This window comes from Gambusia affinis, linkage group LG15, assembly GCF_019740435.1.
Source record: "Gambusia affinis linkage group LG15, SWU_Gaff_1.0, whole genome shotgun sequence".
Classification (NCBI taxonomy): Eukaryota; Metazoa; Chordata; class Actinopteri; order Cyprinodontiformes; family Poeciliidae; genus Gambusia; species Gambusia affinis.
In genome coordinates, this window is record NC_057882.1 from 15,996,627 (window position 1) to 16,012,471 (window position 15,845).

At 42.3% G+C, this 15,845-nt stretch overlaps 2 protein-coding genes across 5 annotated transcripts in view; both read right to left on the reverse strand.

The window, feature by feature from the left end:
• LOC122844364 (transmembrane protein 211) overlaps positions 1–1,978 on the reverse strand; it is a 127,429-nt gene extending 125,451 nt beyond the window's left edge. For 2 of the 3 annotated variants that reach the window (XM_044139719.1, XM_044139721.1), the window contains exon 1: positions 323–1,299. In XM_044139719.1, coding sequence (XP_043995654.1) covers positions 323–682 — 360 coding nt within the window. In that variant the 5' untranslated portion in view covers positions 683–1,299. Of the gene's footprint in view, positions 1–322; positions 1,300–1,638 lie in introns of those variants that run through there. The other variant, XM_044139720.1, reaches the window with a different exon arrangement.
• A 496-nt stretch (positions 1,979–2,474) lies between these two features.
• Positions 2,475–15,755, reverse strand: akap10 (A kinase (PRKA) anchor protein 10). 2 transcript variants are annotated; one of them, XM_044139718.1, is made up of 15 exons: positions 15,467–15,755; positions 13,227–13,274; positions 12,339–12,524; positions 9,074–9,544; positions 8,413–8,511; positions 8,222–8,306; positions 7,988–8,111; positions 7,568–7,704; positions 7,005–7,149; positions 5,586–5,771; positions 5,349–5,455; positions 4,504–4,586; positions 3,863–3,915; positions 3,598–3,690; positions 2,475–3,511 (listed from the first exon to the last, which is right to left on the reverse strand). In XM_044139718.1, the coding sequence occupies exons 1-15, from the start codon at positions 15,486–15,488 to the stop codon at positions 3,506–3,508; spliced, it is 1,845 nt and encodes a 614-aa protein (XP_043995653.1). In that variant the 5' UTR covers positions 15,489–15,755; the 3' UTR covers positions 2,475–3,505. The 2 variants fall into 2 exon arrangements, with proteins under 2 accessions (XP_043995653.1, XP_043995652.1); XM_044139717.1 differs by having other exon boundaries at positions 5,349–5,458; positions 15,467–15,753.
• Between the last annotated feature and the right edge of the window lie 90 nt (positions 15,756–15,845).

Sequence of the window (15,845 nt, forward strand, 5' to 3'; positions counted from 1 at the left end):
TGTTGTTCTGCTACATTTTTCAGCGTGATTTTATGTTGATGCAATTTTTTCTTTTAGCCTTGGTAGAAAAAGGAGTTAAGGCTTTTTACACATCCTAACCAGGAGATTCAATAAATATTGATAAACCAATAAAAATCGGTACTTTAAGATGGTTTGGTTTGGGGTTTTTTTTTCACACTTCTCTTGATCAGAAGGTGTAAAACTGGGTTTGGACAGAATCCTATGCGTACACAGCTACTGCGCACCTGTCCATGGATGCATGCTGCCGCGCCATACCCACCTCTCCTCCAACCACATGTTAGGCTGTGCAATGCCTTGTTACCTGCCAGGAGCTGGAGGGGATCTCTGCAAATTTGCCCAGTCCCCCGAAGGTGTAGCACCGGTACATGTGATCCAGAGACTCGGAGCAGTGCCACAGCAAGCCGAAGCTCACCGAGTCTTTGGCGCCGTGGTGCTGATGATGCTGGTGACCGCTCCTCAGCTGCTCCTTAACAATCCAGGCGGGGGATATGAAGCTGAAGCTGCAGACGGCCACCAGGGCGGAGGACAGGAGCACCCAGAAGCAGCCCACGCAGCTGAACATGGTGGCGGCGGCTTGGGGCAGAGAACCCGAGGACAGACCCAGACCGATCCCGAACCCGGCTTCGTCTTCTTTCTTCTCCCGGCCCAGGAGCCAATGCATTTGGAGCTCGCCGCCTTTCAGGAGCGAGACTTCAACTTGTCCTCCTCCCTCTGTCCAGCACTACATGAGCAACAAGCAGGGATACGGTCAGTGGTGGGCATCAGCGGCTGCAGCTCCGCGGGTCCCCAGGACATCAGGTCTGTAGAAAACAAAACCCCCAAAAAAAAATAAATAAATAAAAAAAGCTGGTGGAAGCTGAAGATGCAGGAAAAGTCAGGTGTTCCGCTCGCTCGGGCTACCACAATGCGAAATGTGACACTCTATAAATGTTTTCACAGACAACAACCAAAAAAAAAAAAAAACAACTGGAAGCGGAGGAGTGGGAGTGGAGGAGCGACGGGAAGCAGGAAAACACCTGAAAACACAGGTGGACTCTTCCCCCGTCTACCCGCGGGATGCTGCCTCCGCCTCAGGACCGGCAGCGCCTTACTTTGCTCGCACTACTCGCCTCAGTCGAGTCTCAACAACGCTAAGTTGACGTTTGGTAAAGGAGAAGCTTCCGCCTCGGACCTTCAAAGTAAAATCTAATCGCTAAGGTGGCGCGAGGTCCAGGAAATCCAGCTTTAACGCTACAGGCTAGGTCTTTCCGTAAAATCACAAACGTGTCACTGTTGTACTGCTGTTTAATTGTAAATTAATCAAGATAAAATCTTTCCTTTCGAAAACCAAACTAGAATACACAAGCCTCTTGTGAGATTAAATGAGGCGTAAAGCAGCTCGTTAGTGATTTTCTTCCTCTTCATTAGCATAGGCTATTTGTAAAAGTTTCTCCCTCATAGGTGTTTTCTTAAATTCTGCATGGTTGTAGCTGAAAAGTTCCATATCTGAGAGTTCACACTGCATGACTTTTGGGAAAATGTAGTAAAATATTAAAGTTGCTTCTTAGCTTGAATACCCATATCTCATTTTCAACGATCCATTAAAGTTGTATTTTTTAAAAAATGAAACAATCTCACTGATGCATCCCGTTGAGTTTCTAGGTCTGGTGATGTTTTGCTTCTACTGAAAATGATCATGAAATAGATTTGTTGAGCCCACATCTTAGCAGTTAGCTAAATGATGGATTCAACTTGCAGTACAGCTGATAGGTGGTTGCAAATTAGTAATCATTGAAGGAGATACAAGTGAAAAATATATATGGAAAATAAAGATGGGGAAAATAACAGATATACAAATACTTTGGAATAGTCTGTAATACTGGAGTCAAACCCCGGTCCAGATGGAGCCGCTTTCAATGACGCGAGACCAAAATACACAATTGACCAATTTGGTATGAATTATGAAACATCTGTGAAACCCTGAAGTATAAACCAAAACCTTAACGCTAAACATAAATAAGAATTTTTTTTCTTATTTACCATAGGTTTAACATTTCTGTACTGCAATTTCTTGAGCTGATAAAGGAAACTTCTTTAAACAATTTAAGTTGTTTACACCTTTAATATCTGTAATTTAGCATCTTTTTTTCTCCAAAATTTTAATACTTGTACTTTTTCTTTTGTATGACTTATGCTACATAAATAAACTTACCTTTACAATCCATAGGTTTTCCTGGACCCAATATTTAAAAAGCCACAGAAGTAAAATAATGCATCTTCCCCCGCTTTACCCCATGACAGTGCAGCCAACACTGCCCCCATGTGGTCAGACATGATAAACCACTGTTTTACTTTTGCTTTTAAAAACCTAATTTAAAAATGCTAAAAAAAATTTACCCTAAGCATTCTGTTAAAAAGAGCACATCTGACTAACCAATTCAGAGAATGAAACAGGGGAAGGGAAAAAAACCACATGTTTTATAATAATTGTATTTGAATCAAACACATTTTAAATATATTATAGATCAAGTACACATACATGTCAAAAACAGTGGTACATGGTACCAAGAGTTTTTTTTTTCTGGTTCCTTTCCACATCTAGGTAAGGCTCAAAAGAAATAAAAAATAAAATAAAATTAACTGAGCACACCTTCCAGTTTAGCAGTCAATCCATTACTGAGTTTTGTGTCAGCAATGCTTATATATTTATAAAAACTAAGATCACAATAAAAAAAAGACAAATATTCATATAAGGGATAAACCAGAATTTATATCTATATATTTATATATGTATAGAACCTTAAGGACGTGGAGTTTGGAGTCTTCTGACATAGCTGGAGTATTATTCTATCGTTCCATAAAGGTGTCTAGATGTTCAGTCCAAGCACTGGATTCGCTCTTCACCTGCCTGATTGACAGTCACATCGCGAGATGCTCTACAGTACGCAAAGGGACGGGGCGGGACTGCTTAAATTAGTAAACAACTCCACGCTCCTTCTGTGACTACGACTCGAAAACTTGCTGATTGGCTCTAAGCGGTAGACCCAGGAAAGAGAAACTCACATAAAAAACAAGGAATGCTTATAAAAAATAAAAAATTAAAAAAAAGGGTCTGTGTGGGAGTGAATTTAATGAAGTCCTAGTAGAATCCTCCATAGGTCCGAGATAAGCAATAAACCGTAGTATCAAAATGCTGCTGCTTCCTTCTGGACACGTGCTGAATGTTTTCCTACAGGAGTGTCTTAATAATGCGAGCGCCCTCGTGTGCACCTTCATAGTGTTTTGGAGATAGAAGATTGAAGTACTTCAAGTTTTGTCTCGGTCCATGCGGTAACACTCGCCCGAACTAACACCCACACACACAAGCATAAGGTAAATGTGGAGGCGATAAAATTCTTTGTTCTTGTTTTGAGGGGAGGTAAAGCAGTTCACTGCGGCGTAAATCCAGCCGATAGACATAGTCGGAGTCCGCAGGGCGTTACTGTCCTTTGGTTCCTCAGTGGGGTCATAGCTGCACACAGACAGAAGAAAACACTTAGCGAAAGATCTGTTTCCATCCCACACACACATACAAGAATCCTGTGGCGGCTTCTGTACCTTGGTGGATTTGCCGGGGCTGTCGTGGTTCGACTGGTGAACGACGTCGTTGACAATCATCTTGGCGATCTTCCACGCCATTTCCTCCTGGGCCTTCAAAAAGGACAAAAAAAAAAAAAGAATTGTAAAAATAAATGCCACAAGCAAAAAAAAAAAAAAAAATAGATAAATAAATAATAGAAACAAAATATGTGGAAGAGCAATGTACCAAGGCTACATGAATCATTGATGATACTTTAACAGCTTTTTTTTATTTTTATCTCACCTCGTCTGAGTTGCCCTGGACCCATTTCTTCATTGCTTGAGAAAACATGGAACCTTGACAGGGAAAAGAAAGCCATTTATTACCTACGAGACTTGCTTTTATGACATGAATATTTCAAAAGCGGGACGTTTTGGATTTATAGTTAATGTCTTGTCATCATTTCTAAGCTTCTACAGTATAAATGCCTCTATCAGCAAGAAACAGAATCATTTGCTCTTTCTTCTTCGCAAAAAAAGAAGAAAAAATGCCAAAGCTTCATCTCATTGGATAGAGAGCGGAAGTCAGCAGCAGATTTCTGCCACAAATATTCAAAAGGTTAATCAGGTATGGACTTCAGCGAGGTTTGCTATTTTTATCTAAATCACAACAATGCGAGGCCAAAGTCAAGTCAAAGTCAAAATATTTTAATTTCACACGTATGCCAAACTTCGAGAATCTCTATTCTTGGACTTAAAGGCTTTTGTTTGACTTTAAGACCAGAAAACTAATTTTTTCGACTCCAGAAAATCTCTTAAGTAGTTCATGGGGCTTTGAGCTGCGGGGAGATAAAAGTTTTTATACACATATATAATCGCTACAGAGAAGAAGGTCTCCACCGAACGAAAGACGAGGGGGGCAGGAAGGACGTTTGAGGGTCTTACCTTTTGATTTCTTCACGTCGGGTTCTGGCTCGGCCTCTCTGATGAACTGACCCAACTCGTTCACCTTTCCGAAAGTCATCTTTCTGAGAACGCAGAAGACAGGAGGCGATGAAGAGCAAAGGGGATAAAGGGGGCCTGAACGCACACACTCATGTGTGCGTGTGTGTGTGTGTGTGTGTTAAGCCCATACCTAACAGTAGAGCTGTGCATAAGATTGATTTTATCGATTAATTCATTTTTGGTTTATGGAGGTTTAAGGAGGATTTTTTTTTTTCCCACCAATGCATGCTGTGAGCTTCAACAGTTCAGAGTGATGTCAGCATGCCCAGGGCGGCCATCTTGTTCACAAACGTGTTTCACAGCTTCTGTTTATTTGAACTTTAAATTCATGTGAACTCTGGGGCGTGCTGTGGTGGCGTGGTGGACAGCGCAACCCACATTTGGAGGCCTTGAGTCCTCGACGCGGCCGTCGCAGGTTCAATTCCCAGACCCGACCGACATTTTTTTCCCAATTACAAAAATAAAAGTCATCATTTTATTTATTTTTTTTTTAAATCATTGTACAAGAATAGAGTCAAAGTAATAGCAGAATAAAGTTGAAGTATTGCCAGAATAAAGTAGCAATTTTATGAAAACGCCAACACAAAAAATTACAAAAATTAAAATCAGGTATGTTGAACATCTTGTAAAGTCATATTTGGTATCGTTTTGACAAACAAAGAACACATCAGAACCATTACTATCAGTGGCAGGACTTTGGATCAGTAGTGAAAACAATCCTCAACACCATTAATTATTCACTTCAGAGACGGAGTAGGAAAGTTTCGTTTTATGGGGGAACTCACCCAGCGTACGGCCGCTGGTAGAGCATCTCCGGATCCAGGCTGGCCACGTCCACGGTGATCGCCTCGTCGAAGTTCTTCAAAATCTTGATGGCCGCTTTCTTGGCTCCCTGCTGCAACGAGGGTACAACAGGGATTCATCTTCACGGATGTGACAAAGACCAGCGGAACGATCGCGACCTCGTCGTCATTATTGTGACCCAGGAGGACGGCTGAAAATGTCAGCCGTGCTCAGCTCACCTGGACCTGGGAGCTCTCGCCGGCGTTCGAGCCGGAGCGGTCGCCGTCTGCCGGCACGCCCTGACCTTGACCTTGACCTTGACCGCTCACGTTCACGTTCACGAACTCGTCGCCCCGCACCGAGTTGATGAGGTCGCTCAGGTATTTGTAGTAAATGTTGCTGGACAGGAAGCCGGGCAAATACACCTGAACGTTCCAAAACAGGATGAGTACCATTAGTGACAAGCCTTCGTAGCTCACCGTCTTCTAAGATTTCAACCCTCATGCGGAGAGGATCAGGCGTCTCTGTTAGAACTGCCTGATTTGTCAGTGACGTGAGACAAAACCTGCAGATGAACAGATTATTTTAGATACTAAAATGAGGAAACAGAAATAAATGGTGTAAATATTGTAAGAAATATTTACACCACTTTTACATCCTGTCAAGTTACCAGCACAACTTTGTGGAGAACTTTCAAGCAGAGTTTGACCCAGAACAGGGCCAAGATTACCTCAAAAAACAAAAACAAAAGAGAGAAAGAAAAAAAAAACCTCAAGTGGAAGAATACGTCAGCAAATTAATTGGTTGTAGAAACTCATCGAAAACTGAAACGAGATCAAAATCTTTCTGTTGTGGCTGCCAAACTTTGGAACTTGTTGCATTTAAATATCAAAGAAACGTCTTTTCTCCCAGTTTCTTAAAAAATACACCTGTCTTCAATAGTTTTTGACCCAGTGTCAGCTGAAACGTCTTTTTATCGTCTATGTTTAAGCTTATATGTTTTAAATGTTTTATTTATTCTCTTTAATCTGCACTTTGGGCTTTGCAAAGCAAATGATCATAATAATAATTAAACAGAAAAATAAAACCTCCAATCCAGTTTACAAAAAAAGAAGACGACAAAGCTTATTAAATTATACCCCTAATTTCAAACCAGGTTCTAATTAAAAGCTTAAAACTGAAACTGTCAGGAACCACACAAGTTTTATTTTTAATCATCGGTTATGGCTTCATTTAAATTTCACAGTAACTAAAGCTACAAGCCTCCAGCATCTTAAAGTCAAAGTTGAAGTTAAGTTCATGTCAGATATAATTCGTAATCAGAAAAATGGCTTCAGCGAAATGAAATACTCGGTCTTTATAAGACATTTAGCTCTAAAATATTTGCATGAATAATTGAGATTATCTCTAATTCCATCGTTTCCTTTTTCTTAAGATGTTTTTAACTTTAAGTTTTTGCTCAGTGAAGCACTTTAAACACTTCTGCCTTGTACAATTAAAAAAAATTAAGTTTACTAAATTGTTAATTAGTCATGTACAAGTTAGCACTGCCTTTACTGACAGCGCTTTGCTGCGAGAAGCAGAAAATTTGGGTCGCCTAACTTTTTTTCTTTTTTTTTTCCTGACGCCCCGAGCGCGTCCACATCAGAGACTCTGACCTTCTCCATGGTCGTCCAGGCCTGTCTGAGAGGAGTGGTGAAACAGTCGGGGAGCGGGCCTCCCTCCCGGCAGATGTTCGACTCGATCTCCATCCGTACCGAGTCGCCGAAGCCCAGAGGATTGGTAGCCTGGAGTGAGAAATACCTGGACAAAAAAAAAAGAAAAAGAAAAAAAGAAACCAGCATGAACAACTGTGCTCAGATCAAGACACTAAACTTGAAGCCGTTACTCAAGCCAAATAAAAAAATAAAAACACTTAGCATAAGCGCATGTTTAATAGGGACAGATTGATTGCTACAACTGTGAAATATATGAGGGATTTGACATCAATTATTATTATTATTATAAATTTATGTCAGATATGTCAAATGACATGCAATTTTACATCTGCAAATATAATGTATTTTAGCAGGTTTGATACTTTGAATGTGTCCTTTACATAAATCTATATAGATATAAATCTATATAGATTTATATCTATATATAAATGACATTGTGCTTTTCTCTCAGAAAAAACACACTCGAAGTTTTTTAGGGTTTTAGAAGCACCAATAGTTCGTACTTATCATAGAGGATCATGGCGTCGTTTTGAGCCTCCTGGCCGTCATACTGGCCTTTTTTAGCAGCCAGCTGGTTCTGGAAGTTATCCGCAGCCAGCCAGAACTGTAGTATATTCATCGCCTCTTCCTTCTCCATGTACTGTCAATGAGAGAACATGGAGCTCATGAACAAGTCCAAAACACACAGGGCATCTCTGCAGTATCGCTCTGATAGCAGGTTAGTACACAGCAGGAGCAGAAATCCTTGTTTCTTTATGTCTTTCCCACTTGTTTTTGTCTGTCTGTGTGTGTGTGTGTGTGTGTGAGAGATTTATTATCGTCGCTCAGCCTCTGTGCTTTTGAGGACCGCTGCTAAATATGGAGTCAACGGGAGGCGCAGACTCTGTGGGGGAAAAAAAGGTGAGAAAACTGGGCCTACTCACCTCTGAGAAATAGAAGAGCGCTGACTCACAGAACAAGATGTCAGCCAGGAACACGGAGCCACTCGTCAAAACTTCAATCTGGTATTTACAGAAATGGTGGCTCCGCAGGAATTCGGTAAAGTGCCTGGAAATCAAAGGCCACGAGGGAGGCGGAGACATCCGTTACCGAGGATGTCACAAAAAAAAACCAACCTCACAGTGAAAAGTGTGGGAGAAGAGGAGAGAGGAACTCACTGTTGTTCCAGTATGGAGAGGACAACCGACTGCGCAATGACGAAGCAGTTTGGGTCCACCATGCCGTCCTCTCCGCAAATCTTAGCTGAGTGGAAGAAAAACAGGGGAATTTTTTTCTTTCACACTTTTATGGCTTCAACCAGAGGTTTCATCGAGAGCCACGGACGCTCTGCGTCTGTCATTCTTCTTACCGACTATATCGTTTCTGATCTGCTCCGTGATGGGGATGGGCCTTGCAGCATCTGGAGAAATGTATTTGGTGAAGATGGTAACAGCATCCTTTTCTATACCTGCAAACGCAGAAACCCGCAGCTCATCATCTGCCACATTGCAAACCCAAACGTCCATTTATTTCACTGGGTAGGGCTGACATGATTAATCGTATGATCGTGATTAATCGTGGTTAATTGTGATTAATTCAATTAATTGCATATAATTGTCATTCATCCAATTGATTATGATTAATTGATTATTGAAATAGTCAGCAATTCATTTAGAAATCGACTGATCGTTAACTGGATTATACAGACTCAAAAAAAAAAAAAAAAAAAAGAGACAAATTTGCTGGAAAAAATTTCCAACATAATCATAGCGGTAATTAAGTCAAAAGTGGAATAGCTTTTGCTTCACCCGGTTCAAATTTATTAAAAAGATTTTCTTCTTTAAAAAGAGATTAGAAGTATTTATTGCATCTTTTAATGTACTTCTAATATTGTATGAAAATCTGCAGAATGTGCCAACTTCTTTATCCAATTAATCGATTAATCGCCTAAAAATCAGCCACTTCCACAAACAGGCTAATCAATTGAACAACTACCAGTGCAAACTGTTATTTTTTTTAAGTGGACTCACGTTTCATGAGTGTGTCTGAGAAGTCTCGCAGAGTATTGTTGGGGTGGCTCTTAGAGGGAGTCCCTGCCCTGGAAGGCGGCTGTCTGCTGGGGGTCTCCGCCCAAGACGGCTTGCCTTCCCCGCTCAACGAGTCCCTCCGGGTGGACAGCGGCGATGGGTTCCCACGGCTGTTGTGGAGGGCAAGGTCAGTGAACACGCTCTGATCGAGCTCTGGTCCGTCTGGAGAGACGGGGACCGGCTCGGCCAGCGAGCTGTGTTTGACGGAGTTGAGGTTTTGCGCTCGGACTCGCGACCAGCAGGCCGAGCGGAAGCTCTCGGCCTCGAGCCAGAACCGGACGAGGTGGTCGGCGCCCCGCTGCTCCATGCAGTGCAGGAAGTGGGGCATTGCCACATTGTCTCTGAGGACCTGGTCCACTGTCTTGGACATCCGAGAGCGCGTCTCCTGGGGCTGATAATTCACGCTGGAATGCCCTGGAACGAACAAGTTCACTTAGTTTAGGAACATCGCTTTAAACTCCTGTTCGGTATCAGTGAGCTGTTTAACAACAAAGTCTTTAAAAACTCTTTAAAAAAATGCTGTTGTGGGGCGTGCTCCGGTGGCGTAGAGGTTAGCGCGCCCCACGTTTGGAGGCCCTCTGTCCTCGACGCGGCCGTCGCGGGTTCGATTCCCGGACCCGACGACATTTGCCGCATGTCTTTCCCCCTCTCCTCCTCCCTTCCTGTCAGCCTACTATGAAAAAAGGGAAACTAGAGCCCACAAAAAGGATCCCCTGGTGGGGAAAAAATAAATAAATAAAAAATAAAAATGCTGTTGTCTATGACATGTCAAGGCGCCTTCATTCAAGCTGAGGATAAAAACAATGGAAGTTGAAGCAGAGCCCTTCTTTTATCTTCTAAGATTTATGGTATAAATATATTAGGAATAATAAATAAAACAACAAAATATATTGGGAAAGACACATGATCAATACTGATTGAAAATACTTCCAAAAGAATATTCAGTAACTCTTAATTTGAAGGGTTGTGCATAACACCGACATAACACCTGTTATGAACATGAAGGAGTCTTCATGAATGTTTGACTGTTGTGATGAAGTGTCATTATTTACTGACACAACAGTCAGACATTCTGGAGGATGTTGGTCATGTGACAATGACAGTAATGCAGCAAAGGATTGTGGGTAGCTTAATTGAAGCAAAGAAGAAGTGGTGAAGTCCTCAGCATGTTCTTTTTTTCCCCCCCAAGATGTTGAAAGGGAGTGAAATATAAACAAATAATATACACATTATCAGTAAACGTGTCATCTGCCTTAATGGCAATTATAATATCGGATATCGATATATTGGCCCAAATTTTCATAGCAGTGCATCCCTAAAATATACTTTACCAATTCAATTCAAAAATACCATGACCTTTTTTGTTATTCTGCTCATTTTTGAAGTAAGTTGACTGGTGACCCCAAGTAAAGTCCTGACCTTCACCACCACATGGATACTGTGAGCCATGCTAACCTCCCTGTGTCTCCTATGTTCCTGTAATAAGTCCTGAATAATCTACGAAGGTGGGATTGGTAGAAGTAATCATTTTGAATGCTCCTTTTAATATATTGTCATATTGTTAAAGGGAAGTCTGAATCCACTAAAATTGGTATCGTCTTCAAGATATCGACAAAACTCTGATTGGTGCGTCTACATTTCCACATCACGCTGCGTTATTGATCCCAGCCTCTGAGGTCACACCAGTTTTTAAGTTGAATATTCAGAGGGAGGAGTTCACCAGTGGGCCAGTAGGTGGCCTAAGACTTTGCGATTTCACACCAAAAAAATTAATAAAATAAATAAAATCTTCTCTCAACACCGTCAAGAATCAGCAAGTTCATGGCTTATACAGTGGATAGAAATCACACAAAATCAATTTTAGGAAGGCCTAGTCACATGGGACCCCAAACATAGAAAATCCCCCCAAAAAACACAATTTTACTATTCATCTGAACAGGAGACAGAATGACTTTGACTAAATCCTATTAACTAATGCTACCCTCCCCCCCACCGTCTGTGCTGCCTTGAATCTTAAATTAAATTCTTGGAGGATCGTCCCTCATGTCTGCTGCTTCTGAAAGCTGTTAAAAAATTTTAACTCCTCAACTTTTTTATTTCTAAATATTCTTTTGCTTCCAATCCATACCCCTATATAACAAAAAGCTCTTTATGATATAGCATCTAACATGCTAATTCGGTAAAACGCTGTTTTAATTACAACAATGAGGCAAAGAAAACCACACAGTGTTGTTTAGAATCCCGTCTGTCAAGTTTGAACTTTTACAACCGGCTGCAACCTAAGAATGAAATAACCAAAGCAGTCGCCTCCACCTTTCCTCACATCCTTTCTTCCCTTTGTTACAACCACAACCTGGTGACAACAGAGCGCGCCAGGCTGCAGCACAGGTTCCTCCACCTTTGAGTCACCTGGACTAGCTAGTGCAGTTCCCGTCTGCCGCTTCTGTCAGGCACACAGCTGCTTACTGCAACTGTCCCAGAAGGTGACATAGAGCCACCTAATTATAGTTTGTTTTTCTTTCCAAAAAGAAAAAAAAAAAAAAAAGGTGGAGAAGTTGCTCCACTGTGCGTCAGGGCTAAAGTTTACCTGACAGTTGTCAGAATGAGTGTGCGTGCTTCCACGTACGAGCGCCTCGGGCAGAAACATAGAGGAATGGTGACAGCTGAGCGACGCAGCAGGATGTTTAAGATGCTGCCGTCGTGACGAGAAACGGGCTAAAGGACATCGCCTGAGAACTGCCTGCCTCCACGGAGATTAACTGGATTCTCGCTTGGGAAAGATTTCTGAAGCAATCTTTAAGATAATTTTCCTCAGATTTTAGTGGCCGTTATTTGGCTAGACATATGTCCTTGTTTAAATTGTAGGCAACGTTCCTAAATATTTTCTGGACGGACAGATGGACGGACGGAACTTTAAAACCACAGGCCAGAGAAATGCGTTATATAATATTTTCCCACAATGCACATCCTCCCTGTTCCCATACTCACTACATATACTTCAATAAAAGGCCAGAGTTTTCTGGACAGCGTAGAACCCTTCTGTAAACAAAAACAACTTTACCATTTTGTCATTCTGCTAAACTGAAACATTTCTTCTTATTTTTTTTTTTTTGGCTTTCTTTGCCTGCCACACATCTCTCCCTCTCCTTGTTCATCCATCTGCTGTCATCTCAAGCGTGACGGAAACACAGAGAGGCTTGCTGCGTACCGAGGTCTCCGAAGTGCGCTGCCTCCATGTGGCTCGGCTGCTTCTTGAGGATGGCAGTGCGGCCCCGGGCGAAGGAGTCCATGTTGGCTGATATGGCACTGATGGCCACGTGGCTCGGCCCGGCGGCGTCCAGGACGGCATTGTGGTTCTTCAGTCCGTGTGATGGAGAGTGGGGGCTGACTGGAACTGGGTCAAAAAAATAAGAAGAATAAAAAATGAAATACAAGCTGAAAAATTACAGCGATGTTTTCTAAGTGACCTGACCAGGTGACGTCAGTGTGACGTGGAGGACAAAGCCTTTGATTGTGGGCGTTTTTGAAAGAGCTCTTAGTGTGCGCAGGCCATAAAAAGAAGCCTGAGAGGACAAACTGTGCAGTGTTTGACTGACTGCTTTGTGTTTCACTGATAGCAAGAGCTTGGATCCTAATGATACATTAACTCTGTTTAGAATAACTAAAGCAAACCTAAGCCTACAAAAACAAAAACTCTCTTAAATCACATCTGTAAAAATCCAAGGTTGTCTTCCATGCTTAGATAAAAACTCATTTTTTTAAAACCCCTCCCAAGGCTAACAAACAATTCAGTTGTTTTGTAAAAGCGTTCATTCCCCTTGAATGTTGTTATCTCACAAACACAAGCTTCAATGTAACTTCTGCAAATTTCATGTGGCAGACCAACACAGAGTAGCACAGAGCTAAAGTGGATACAAGGTTTTCTCACTTCTGGACCATTCTAACATGAATATCTTTGGATGCAAACTGATCCATTATCCTCCTGAATAGGGTTGAAACGACTAATGTTCACCTCCACAAGCTTCTCACGACACACTTTCCAATTTAAACCCCCTTCTGTGATACTTTACAACGCCGGAGGTAAAGACCAACTCACCTTTGTTAACTTTAGCATCCGTTACTCTCTCGGGTTCCTTGCTTTTGGCTGTAGAGAAAAGGATAAAACAGGCGACGTGTAACTGAAGGTGTAAACACTCGGGATCATGATACAAGGTGAGAGCAGCTGGACAGAACGGAGATCCACGGTGAAGGGAGACGGGGGGGGGCTGCCGCGACGTAGAAAAACAATATCTAGTTACTTGATGACACGGTCGGGAATCTGATATGCTGGATACTGCAAAAGAAATAAAAAATGATCATGCACGACATGGGAACTTATGCAGCATTGGCCCCTAAAGGCCTTTCAGCTCTAAAGAACTAAAATATTCATCAACCCAAGCAAACTGTGCTCAAAACTACTTACATAGGGCCAGGTGTTTTTGAATGATCAGCGTGAGAATCCCTGACTAAACATCAATTCCTGTCAGTGTTTTTAAGTCTCCCGTTCCCTAGTTAACAGTGACTCTTAATTAGATTTGCATGGCATTCTTCAAACAATCCCTTGCTCCCAACTTGTTAAACCCTCCATCCAGATTATTTTGTGTGGATCTAAACAAATCTGGGTTTCTATATATTGACACTGAAAGAGAAAGAGAGACTGCAAGACTTCTGAATGTAAAATGTGAAATGACCTGGTGTCTGTGTGCATGGGGGATGAGTGAACAGAAGGCAGCCGAATCCCTAGTCGATCATTTTATGACGTTAAGGAGCTACGTTTTTGAAGCAGAAAAAAACTTTTTGTAGGTATCGGCCGATCGCCCAAAATTAAAAATATCTGAGCCCATCAATCGGTTCACCCCACCATAGCCTATAAAATGGGTCTGGCACTCCTTGAGTGCCACCGTTCTACAAATGCACAAATGGTTAATGACCACACCTTTGCAAAACTTGCTGACATGAAAAGGAGGAATTTCAGCCTTTTGATTCGGGTGTGTTGGAGCAGAGATGCATCCAACAGTTGCAGAACAGTTACACTCGAGGACTGGAGCTCCAGATCCCTTGGTCTAGCGCTTCAGCAATTGCTTCCCGTTATCAGCTGGAGCAGGACATGAGTTTGCTGCAGATTGTAGCCGAGTCAGGATATATAAGAAATATTGGAACATAGACAACATCCACCAGACCAGCCCATGGAGACTTGGAGACCCCGGAAGTAAAATGTCTGAAATGACTTTTTAAAAAAAACAAAAAACTTCCTTTTATTTAAAAAAACAAAACAAAAAACCTGTATGCCCACTTGGACCTCCCAACAAGCGGAGCCACTAGCTTCCTGTTAGGACTGATTACCATCACTGCTCAGAGCATCCACTGTCTTTTCAAGACTTCCTCTTTTTTTTTTTGCAAACAAGCAGCGTCAGCAACTCTGATGCAACCAATAAGAAGGGATAAAAGCCACTTGTCTCACTCGTTAGGATAAAAAAGATGTATTAACTGGGCTGGTTTTCTAAAGAAACATGAAATCACTGCAATTTGATGGCGTGCTGAGAAAGACTGCATAGTTAGCAACAACGAGCTGAAACCACAGTGATCTAACAGAGATGCTCTGTAATACATTCAGTTACTGAAGGTAATCTGGGAGATGTTTACCTGTATTATAGAAATATTTGATATTATGCAACTACTAACGTCAGACAGATTAAAATTTGAAAAGTGGTCAGCCATTTCTAAACCCTGGTGTTGTTCAAGAGTGTATTGCATAGAAGACATGTCAGGCTCCTCTCGTTATAAACAAAACATGATTTACTACAAAGTGCTCCAATGTGTGCAACATCTGCAGTCACGCCTTATTACTTTATGACAGGTGACAAGTCTGTGCTCACTCAGCTCAACGAGACTGAATGAAACTAAAGTTAGCATGCTACATCCATTTCCACATATGACTACCGTGCAGATAACGACAGCTATACGAGCCAGAAGTAATGCAGAAGGAGGCTCCATACAGCGATGCAGCTCGCGAGTAGTTTCGAGCAGACAGCACGAGGCAGCTTTAGTGCCAACCAGACCAACAACAGGTTTGGTTAGCTTAAAGAGGCCAGCGCTAAGCTAACCGCGCCACTGCAGCAGGTTAGCGGCGGCAGGAGAACACCACCACCACCCCGGCGTCTCTGTCCGTTTTAAACCCCGCTGTTTTTAAATCACATCTCTGTCGTGTTGCCGTGTGGGCTTCTCCGTCTTCGGCGGGACTCTTCCCCGATAGCCGTGGCTAACGCTGCAGATCAGCAGTTTGAGCTTCTTCCTCACCTTTCCTCTTAAAAAACGACATGACGGGTTTCGCACTCTGGACGCTTCCTCTGCTCACTATCACCGTCCCAGGGACGTGCCACGAATCCCTTCATTCAAACGCATCGGCTCCGTACACTCCTGAGGCGGAAGTCGGTTTTATTTCGGAATCTCCTCCGGTCTGCGCTGTCAAATCAAAATTATCCCCAAATCCAAGCCGAGCTCGGTGGCCATATTGTCAATAAACGACTAACTTCCGGGCTGCTTCTGGGTGCAGCATTGTGGGAAATGAAGTACTTGCCCGCTCTGGTCGCAAGATGGTGCTGTTTGTCCGCAGTGTATTAACGTTAGAAGTTTCAAATGTAAACACACAATATATATTTAGCAGTATATTTAGATT